The sequence below is a fragment of the Raphanus sativus genome, unplaced genomic scaffold (genome assembly GCF_000801105.2).
Source record: "Raphanus sativus cultivar WK10039 unplaced genomic scaffold, ASM80110v3 Scaffold3663, whole genome shotgun sequence".
Taxonomy (NCBI): Eukaryota; Viridiplantae; Streptophyta; class Magnoliopsida; order Brassicales; family Brassicaceae; genus Raphanus; species Raphanus sativus.
In genome coordinates this window covers 1-10,239 of record NW_026618967.1, presented here as the reverse complement: position 1 = coordinate 10,239, position 10,239 = coordinate 1, and the positions used below count along the sequence as shown (strand labels likewise).

General features: G+C 35.0%; 2 protein-coding genes across 2 annotated transcripts; one reads left to right on the top strand and one right to left on the bottom strand.

Moving 5' to 3' along the window:
* Positions 1 to 3,304: 3,304 nt before the first annotated feature.
* On the top strand, positions 3,305 to 5,801 carry LOC130506787 (mitochondrial adenine nucleotide transporter ADNT1-like). Its single transcript, XM_057001469.1, has 8 exons — positions 3,305 to 3,638; positions 3,975 to 4,023; positions 4,115 to 4,278; positions 4,350 to 4,387; positions 4,527 to 4,639; positions 4,721 to 4,834; positions 4,912 to 5,250; positions 5,334 to 5,801. The coding sequence occupies exons 1-8, from the start codon at positions 3,478 to 3,480 to the stop codon at positions 5,415 to 5,417; spliced, it is 1,062 nt and encodes a 353-aa protein (XP_056857449.1). The 5' UTR covers positions 3,305 to 3,477; the 3' UTR covers positions 5,418 to 5,801.
* A 172-nt stretch (positions 5,802 to 5,973) lies between these two features.
* LOC130506788 (NDR1/HIN1-like protein 6) lies at positions 5,974 to 7,202 on the bottom strand. Its single transcript, XM_057001470.1, has 2 exons — positions 6,254 to 7,202; positions 5,974 to 6,167 (listed from the first exon to the last, which is right to left on the bottom strand). Exons 1-2 carry the CDS (start codon positions 7,000 to 7,002, stop codon positions 6,149 to 6,151), a joined length of 768 nt encoding a protein of 255 aa, XP_056857450.1. The 5' UTR covers positions 7,003 to 7,202; the 3' UTR covers positions 5,974 to 6,148.
* Positions 7,203 to 10,239: the final 3,037 nt, after the last annotated feature.

Genomic DNA, 10,239 nt, shown 5'->3' with positions numbered 1-10,239 from the left:
AAGACAAAATACAAAAATCAATATTTTAAAAATAAATATCTGATCCGATATATTATATACATATATGTGTATGTATATACAAATTTATATATATTATATAAATTTTATAATTTTTATTCACTAAATTAGTTATTTAGTTACTAAAATTGTAGTTTTCTAAAATGTAATGAAATACTATTATTTTAAATTGATTATTTTTTTATTTGTTTTCTAAAAAAATATTTGTTATTTTATACAGACCACCCTGTATATTCGATAAAAATATTTATTTATGAAAATATCGAATAAGTTACGGATCAAATTAAATCAGAAAATCAGAATAGATTATCTTCAAAATTTTGGATATCCTTTCTCTACTCATATTATATACACACATATCGATAACGTTTGACAAATCTGAAGATATATTATATGAAATTTGATATATTTAAGCGTTGATTGACAAGTAATTTCAGGGTTATTAAAAATAAGAAAACTTGGTCGCAAAGAAAAACGAAAATTTGACCCCAAAAAAATAGAAAAAAAGAGTTATTGGCATAAAGCCGGCCAGGAATTCATTATAAGGGCCTATTTGTTTGGGTCCAATAGACCCACTATACGGCCATTGAAGCTAAGAGCAAATGATTGCATGGTGATATCAACTGGAAGTCGGAGTAGTGGGTTTCAGCTGTCGAACTTTGTTTGATTCTTATAAGTTGTGGTCACTGGTCATACACTCATACATCCACTTTTCATACACTATATATATATATTTTTTCTTTTTAAATAACAATAACAAACATAAAAACTCGACGTGGATTCTGAGGGTGATTTGATTATTCTCATTTTTGGGCCGAAAACAAGATTTGATGACACAGTTGTTAGTACTTGATACATGATATCACCATTGGAAAATTAGGAAGAAATGTTTGCCATATAGTGTTATTACTTTTTATTTATATCTTCATTCTTTCCCTATGAAGCCCAACACTATGTTAAATAAAAAAGTAAATATAAAATTTTCCATTACTGACAGAACTAATCTTGAAGTATGTGGAGTATGTAGCCTGAAATTATTAGAAATTAGTTTCAAAAAAAAGTATTAGAAATTGTAATAAGATTAATATTTTGCCTTTTAATGAGCCCAACACAAATTTATGTGGTTCGAAACATAACTCTCTTTTTCAGCGACCAAACCGGATCATAGTGGGAGTGGATCAAATCACTAAACAGTAACACCCATCTCCACGTGGCGTACATATCGAGGAGAGTTTATCTTACGCGCGCATCCATGTCATTAAACTAGCTACTTTATGCATCTATTCTATTAATTCTGCAGTGTGTCCTATTGATAAAAGTTGTGTCCACCTTTTAAATTTTATAACTTCCTTTTTATACATTTCATTTAAATTCTATAACTGCCAATTTTTTGTCAAGAAAGTAACTGTCTTACACCTACAAATCCCGAGCCTATTTGTTTTCCAAATTCAGGCCCATTACTAATCAGACCATACAAGTCACGATTTGGATATCCTACGATTCAGGCCCATTACCTTTTTTGGATATCCTATGATTTGTTTCCTAATATGACAAAAAATATAGATTAATATATTACATCCACTGAACTAAAATGTTATACGTATGTTGACAAAACCAAACACATATGTACATATACGTATATACATAACATTGGTGTATTTGATTTAGCTAAACTGTTAATAAAGAATTAAAAGTTCATAAATATTAATATGGATAATGTGAATAACAAAATTAATTTTCAATCCAAAGTAAACCAAAAGTAAAACATCTATTCAATTAATTTAATTAGCAGTATGATCAACTGATAATAGTTGAATTCAATTTAAAAAAATACATGGAACCTATAAATATAACTGCAACAACCTATATATAACTGTTTATATACCGAGATATAACTACAATAACAACAAAGAAGTTCCATAATGATAACTTCCTATTTTTCTTAGGAATGTCATATTTTTTGTATATCGAACTTCTTATCATGAAACTTAAGTTCATATTTTAAAGGCCTATCTATATCGAACTCTTATCATACTAATCTCAGTTTCGAATTTTGTATATTTTTTGCAACTATATTTATAGGTTCAAAGATGTCAAAGAAAAATTAAATACATCCTAGAGAAAAAATATAAAACAAAAAATATATCCGTCCTTTTAAGGGTGGATCATAAATTTGGTTTCATTGTTTGAAAAAATCGATTTGCGGATGCGGGTTATGAATATTTTATTCGGGGTGGGTGCGGGATGGTAGATTTTGGATTGCGGGTACCGCCTACCCGAAAAGTATTTAAAAATAAAATAAAAAGAAAAGTAAACACTTTTTAAAAAACATGGTAATTAAAAAAAATTAAATTTTAAAAACATATTTTTATTATAAATATATATTTTATGTGTTTTATAATAATTAAATAAAATAATTATTTTAAAACAATTTATAACCCGTGGATAACATCAAAATTAAATGGGGCGGGTGCCGGTACAAATTATTTGTTTGCGGATTGTGCGGATCATATTTTTGACCAAAACAAAATTGAAACCCGTGGGTTGACGGGTTCGACCAGCAACCCAGCCCTAACCGAACGTATACCGGATCAATTTTTAAATAGCTATTATTTAATAAAATATATTTTGATTAAGATTTATAATATTACAAACAAAAATACAAATACAATCACAAATTAAACAAAAATATGAGAACTAAATTAAAACAGAAAAATATACCCGCCCTTTAAAGGGCGGGTCAGAATCTAGTAGATCCCTTAAAGTATGAAAATTACAAAATAATTCATCTGTTTTTTTTTCTTACAGTAACAACTTCTAATTAGAACATCTCCAATCATACTTCATTTTTTCCTCCAAAATAGAATAAAAATTGCTCCAACCAACTTCATATCTCACTGCATAATAATGTTTACTCCATAAATAGAGTAATCTAATTTTTGTTTGTTCATCACTTCATTATAAAGTGAAAAATGGAGTAGAATTGAAGTATTTTTACTCAATTTTCACTTTTACTTCATTTTAAATGAAAAAATGGAGTATTACATCGGAGATGTTCAGAGACATATTTGTATCCTGGACAGTTACGAAATATTATTATCAAAATAGTATTCATTCATCACCTAAATGCAGAAGCAAAACTCTTTTAACCTTTTTCATAGTAGAAAACTAGAAAGGTTATTTTAAGAAACATAGTTAGCCAAGGTACTGATTTGTAAATATTCCCCCAAGAAAAAGGAAGCCAGTAAAACGGCGCCGTAGTGCATCAGTCTTCTTAATCAGTAGGTTGTCTTTTGGCGTTTATTATTATCGCCGCCGGGGACAGTGAAAGAGAAGTGCTTTGATCTCTCTTCTCCTCAATCTTTAACGGAGATTTCTGCTAGGGTTTTGGGTCTTCGTTGAGAGATCGAAGATCATAGGGGGGAGTGATTGCGATTTCTCTCTGTCTCTCTTAATAGGATGGCATCAGAGGATGTGAAAAGCACGGAATCGGCAGCTGTTTCGACGATCGTAAACCTGGCGGAGGAAGCGAAGTTGGCGAGAGAAGGAGTCAAAGCTCCGAGCTATGCTGTCCTCAGCATCTGCAAGTCTCTTTTCGCCGGTGGCGTCGCTGGTGGAGTGTGAGTCTCTCTCTCTTTTCTTCATTTCTCTTATGTTGATGATGAATCTCGAGAAATGTTAAATGGGTTTTCATTAAAAATCGGAACTTCATTGATGTTGAATCTGGTCGTAGTAAGATCAGTGTCTGAAGCAGTCAAATGTAGGTTTATGTCTGAAGGAGTAGTATGGTCAGACATTACTTGATTTGGTCTGAGTCATGTGATTGACATATATAAAAGAAAGAGCAGTTAGTCCCTTTATCTTTTCACTCTTTGACTTACTATCAATGCACACATTTTTTTTGTCTATTGAGTTAATGTCTGAAGGGAGAAGATGCGTGTTTTGTTTTTGATTAGGTCACGAACTGCAGTTGCACCTCTGGAAAGGATGAAGATATTGCTTCAGGTTAGTTGGTTTCCCTCTTTTTTTTTTGAAGCATTTAAATGAACTGAAGAGAGTGGAGAGTTAAAATGTTCATTCATTGCCAATTACGTAGGTCCAAAATCCACATAACATAAAGTATAGTGGGACAGTCCAAGGGTTGAAGTATATTTGGAGAACCGAAGGCCTTCGTGGTTTGTTCAAAGGAAATGGCACCAACTGTGCTCGTATTGTTCCTAACTCCGCTGTCAAATTTTTCAGCTATGAGCAAGCTTCTAAGTAAGACCTTTTTGATTCTACTCAATTTAGATATCTTAATCTAATCTATTCGCTCCCTCTCTCTCTTTTAGGGGTATACTGTACATGTATCGCCAGCAGACAGGGAATGGTAAGTTGATTTCAAGATAAGACATTATCTATGCATGAAGCCTTTTGTAGCTTTATTGAACTCATAACATAAGCTTTTGCATCAATGGTGCAAACAGTACTCTATTTATAAGATTTTATGGTTAATGGTGCTTCTGCAGAGAATGCGCAACTCACTCCTGTTTTACGGCTTGGAGCTGGTGCAACTGCTGGAATAATAGCCATGTCTGCAACATACCCGATGGATATGGTTCGTGGAAGGCTAACTGTCCAGGTAACTTTTTTTTTTGTAATTTGCTGGGGGGACTTAATTGGTCATCTTTGTTTAACTCTGCTTACATGGATGTATTCACAGACTGCAAACTCTCCTTATCAATATAGAGGAATTGCTCATGCTTTGTCAACTGTCCTGCGAGAGGAAGGTCCACGGGCCTTGTACCGTGGCTGGCTTCCATCAGTCATTGGAGTTGTATGTCACATTTCTCTTTTCCTTTGGTCTAACATACAAACTTATCACATGTCATGAGACCCTTGTGATCAATGCAGGTTCCATATGTGGGTTTGAACTTTGCGGTCTATGAGTCTCTAAAGGACTGGCTAGTCAAAGACAATCCGTTCGGACTAGTGGAGAACAACGAGCTGACCATTATAACGAGACTCTCATGTGGTGCTATAGCTGGAACTGTTGGTCAAACCATTGCTTATCCGCTCGATGTGATTCGTAGGAGAATGCAAATGGTTGGATGGAAAGATGCTTCCTCTGTTGTTACAGGCGAGGGGAGAAGCAAGCTTGAATACAACGGTATGGTTGATGCATTTAGGAAGACAGTTCGTCATGAAGGCTTTGGAGCTTTGTACAAGGGTTTGGTCCCCAACTCAGTGAAGGTTTGTTTCCTATAAAAAAACCCCATTTGCATTTAGTAAATTAAAATTCCTTTCTCAAGAGTGTTGTTGTCGTGTTGGTATAGGTTGTACCATCAATTGCGATTGCATTTGTGACATATGAGATGGTGAAAGACGTTTTAGGAGTGGAGTTTAGGATATCAGACTGAGTCCATTTGATGATATCTTCAAGAAGAGAGAGGGAGAGAGAGGACACTTCTATTTTTGTAGCCAGAGGAGACAGAAGAGAAGTACAACATTTTAGGGTCTTTTATTTGATCTCCTTTCAGCATCCATGGAAGAGATAAAAGGCTATAGAGCTTTAGCCAAACTTCTATTTTTTTTTCTTTCTACTTATAGGTTGAGTTTTCTTCTGAATCAAAATAAGCCAAGAGGCCAACTATATCAAACCTATTTGGTACTGGAGCTTGTGTGTTTTACAAGTTTTTGTTGGGTCTTTTGGTATTAAGTTATTATTATTGTTATCACTCTTATTGGTACTTTGTGGATTAGTTTGAATAATTATGCTATTTATGTAGTTTTCTTACTGAGTTCATATGTCCTGCTAGTAGTATTTTGTGTATGCATTGTGGGACACACAAGAAACTTGTAACTCAATCATTCCATGTGCTATGGGTGTTTTAACAAATTCATTTGTCTCCATATTCATTACAAGACAACAAATACATGGACTCATGGAGAATCACTAACTCTAAGATACTACTATAAGTAAATCGTCTTCAAAATTGTAAAATATTGGATCACAATCATGTGAAAGCATTTAAGTAAATACAAGAAGGGTAAAACAAATACAGAGTGGTCATTAGTGAAGCTGAAACTTCGGCGACGTATAATGAATGCTTGAATCTTCGATGACAATGACACAAACCATCACCATTGCTTACGAGTGTAATTTAATCCTGCAATTTAAATAATTTTATCTGTCACTAATCAAGTTTACTTACACCCTAATCATTAATCAAAGGTAGTGTTAGCACTAACGTACCATTTAAGCATTGTGATGGTGCATTTAGCCATCTGTTTATCCAGCGTCTGTAGTGTCACGCCACCGCAACTGAGACTGATCCCCACCGTAACAATCTTACGCCTTCCCACAGCCAATCCCACCTTCGTCTTAACGGTCACCTTCACCACCAACTTCTTACTCTTCATATCCGCTCGAAGCCTCTTAACCGTCAGATCATCCACCTGTTGTCCCTTCACGCTGATCGGTACGATCACGACCGTCCGATTCCCCGGCTTCTCCACAAACCCGTTGACTTTCGTTGACCCTAAACTCGTCTCGAAATCACCATCTCCTAAGGTCACCGCCACGTCAGCGTCTCCGTAATAGTACCTTAGCTTCCCGTTGGGGTTTCTAAAGTCGAGCTTCGCCGTGGTCTTCGCCGTTAGTTGCGATAATCCGTCGTCGGCTTTTCCGCGGGAGAAGTTGAAGTCGGTGGCGCGGAAGGAGGCGAGGCGTACGACGGGGAGCCTCGGGCTGTACCGGAGGAAGAAGACGGAGATGGTGAGGACTAAGAGGAGGATGACGATCGCGACGGCGATGCAGCAGCTGCAGCAGAAGAGGCGGCAGCGACTCCACCGTCTCTTCTTCTCCGGGTAAAAAGACGGCGGGATCATATTCTTAGGCGGCCGGCGACGTGATGATGTGTTTGGAGTTTCAGGAGGCGCGTGAAGCTCACGGTAGCCAGGTGGTTTCTGAAGCACCGGTTTTAGAAACTTCTCCGCTTCCATATCTTCGTCGCCGTTAGGGTTTGTTGTGTGGTCTCTCTTCTTATGAATATGCTTCAAAATGAAATTTGAAAGGTCTTGGATTATGATTAAATATTATCTTTTTTTGTATGTAATCCTACCAACAGAAAACAATAATGATTTAAAAAGATTTTCTGACAATTTGGCCACTCACTCAAAGTCTTCCAACTGAACTGACGTGCATTTTGTCTCTCTGGAATTTTGAACTACTCAATGTTTTCTATTTATTTATTGAAGAAAATATAAACAGGGCCACACAGAATCTGTAAATGATATTACTAGAGTGTTGGTGTGTTAGTAATCAATAATCATCTGTCACAAGTAGTATAAACAAACACTGCCGTCACGTCCCACCTAGAGGGAAGCACGTCGATATATAGAATAAATGACCAGTCTTGCAATACGTATAAGGTAAAACTGGAAAACACACACATGGAAGGTGTATTTCCATTAAGGAAGAAGAATACAAACACAAACGATTACGAAGCAGAAAGACTATCAAATACATCTAATCCAGTTGCTTATATAATATATAACCTTTTTCTTAAGTTTATTCCATTGAATCTTCCATAAAGGCAATAACACGAAGCTTACATGCATCACAGAATCGAAGAAAATCGGTACAACCATAACCCAAGTAGTTTAGAATCCGTTAGACATCGCAGCAAAAGCTGCCGAAGCAACTCAGAATCTAACTTCTTCTTTACTGTCAATTTAGTTAATCTGGATAAGGAGCGATATATTAACACCCCACTGCTCATCCGTAAGCAAACTCCGCGTTCTGTGACGCTCGCAGAGGAGGAACATTAGGTTATGATGTTCGTAATGACAAATACACTCATCAAGGTCTTCACAATATAGACTGTTGTTACCAATAAAGTCTCGTTCTCCAGATGTAGTTTCTATGAAACATTGTTTAGTTGACTTAGTTTTGACCCCAGAGTCATATTCTCGGTAACTAGTGCATCAACCTTGACAGAGAGTTCTTCAGTTTCAGCCTATGTGAAAAACCCCACACATTAAGTTGATTGGGCGTTCAACTTATATAAATCTATAAGCTATACCATCGTAATCGTGAGTCTTTAGTTACAAAGTGTATGTGGTAATTAATCACCTGCTTTCTAAGTCTTGACCTTCTTGATTCTCGGTTTGGCTGTTTTCTCTTCTCTTGTTTAACCTCTTTTCATTCTGCAGATTAACACACTCACCGTAAATCTAATGTAAAAATTGTGTTTGTTCATATGTTCACATCTGTCTATGAAGCGCTGTATATCGTCATCGCCTGTCATAGCGGCTTTTTGTAGTGCTATCTTATTATTAGATACCATAGCGCTTTTATATATGCAATTAAAATTGTTTTAATAGCATCTATTTTTGTTATTATTTACACTGATAAAAATTAGAAAAAAACAAATAATAAATTAAAATATAGAATAAATTAATTTTTATTTACGAAATACTTTAATTTTATTTACAAATTAAAATTGTTTTATAAAAAAGTCATTTAGATAAATATACATGAAACACCTTACAATTGCAAAACGTGTAATACTATACATAATTAATCTATATATACACATGCAGGTGAAGCAAATGACGCATAAACCTTTTGTTCTAAACTCTAAACCTAAAACTAAACTCTAAATCTAAGGGTTAAGATTAACTCTAACCCTAAACCCAAGGATCAACTCTAAAACCCAAGAATTAACCCTAAACGTAAGGATTAATTGGTTAATTTCATTGCCAACATTAATTGCTCTAAGAAGATTATATTTAAAGGTACGCATGTGCATATATATCTTACTTCGATTAGTAATGGTAGAAGTTAAATAGGGCCAAAACTGGAATAACTGAAAGTGAGCAGTGCATGAATAGTGGCCAGCGTTAGAAAACTAGTTACGACTACATCCATGTATATTCACTGCAATTGCTCTTTACAAAATTAACCAAATTAAAAAAAATAACTAAACCTAAAAGATATTCACATATTTTAAAAATAACCAGATATTTTAAAAGTTAAATCTAATCTAAATCTCATCTTAATTAACCCTAATCAAAACCTAATCTCCTCGCCAACTTCGTTCCTCGCCGCAAGCACAATGACCACCACCTCTTCTCATCACCACCAGCTTCTCCGTCGCATCCTCGCCGCAAGCCCCATGACCTCCACTCTGCTTGCGACCACCAGCGACGTCTTCGTCTTCTTCCAGATCGTCAGCGCCGCACCACCACCTTCGTCGTCGTGGTCTTCCATGCCTCCGCCTCTGCATCTATTTTCGTCACGCCTCCGCATCTGCCTCCGTTATTCGCGCCTCCACCTCTGCCTCTGTTAGTCGCGCCTCCGCCTCTGCATCCGCTGTCTCATCTTTCACCTCTGGTGCACTTCCTTTCCGGTTCGTCACTAGAGCTTATCTCCAATCCAGATTTGGGACCGGATATGCTTGTAGGGTCTAGATATAGTGCCGAAATCAAAGCTCCGTGTAAGAACAACGCCAACGACGACAGGAGAAATAGATCTGGTGAGTGTGTCTCAATCCTGGCGCTGATGGTTGGAAAGGGAGAGGTTTTGCAGGGGCTGAGGGCAGTGCCGGACTAATCTTTTATATTGCCCCAATACAAATTTAAAATTATGCCTGTATGCATAATTGTTTTTTGTTAACACTTTGTGCATAATTTTTTTTGTCAACACTTTATGCATAATTTATCAAGACCACAAAACAGTACAAAAACAACATAATTTTTTATTTAGAAAAATCAAATTCCATAGTCTACTATCGTATAAAATATAAATATACATATAATATATATAATATAATTTTTATCAAATTCATAAGTATTGTTGAAAAGTCCAACAAATCTTATTCTAATTAAAAATGCCTATAAATAATATTTTTTAACAAAAGAACCCACAAAATTTATTTATTTATCAATACTAATAATTTTTCTTTTGAAAATATGCCCCATTAATTTGGATGATAAGCATAAGCCCAACAAATCATATTCTAACTAAAACTGCCTAATAAATAATATTTTAACAAAAGAACCCATAAAATTTATTTATTTATCAATATTAATAAATTTTTTTGAAAAATATGTCTTATTAATTTGGATGATAAGTCCAACAAATCTTATTCTAACTAAAAATGCCTAATAAGTAATATTTTAACAAAATAACCCAAAAAATTTATTTATTTATTATCAATGCTATTTTTTTTTTTT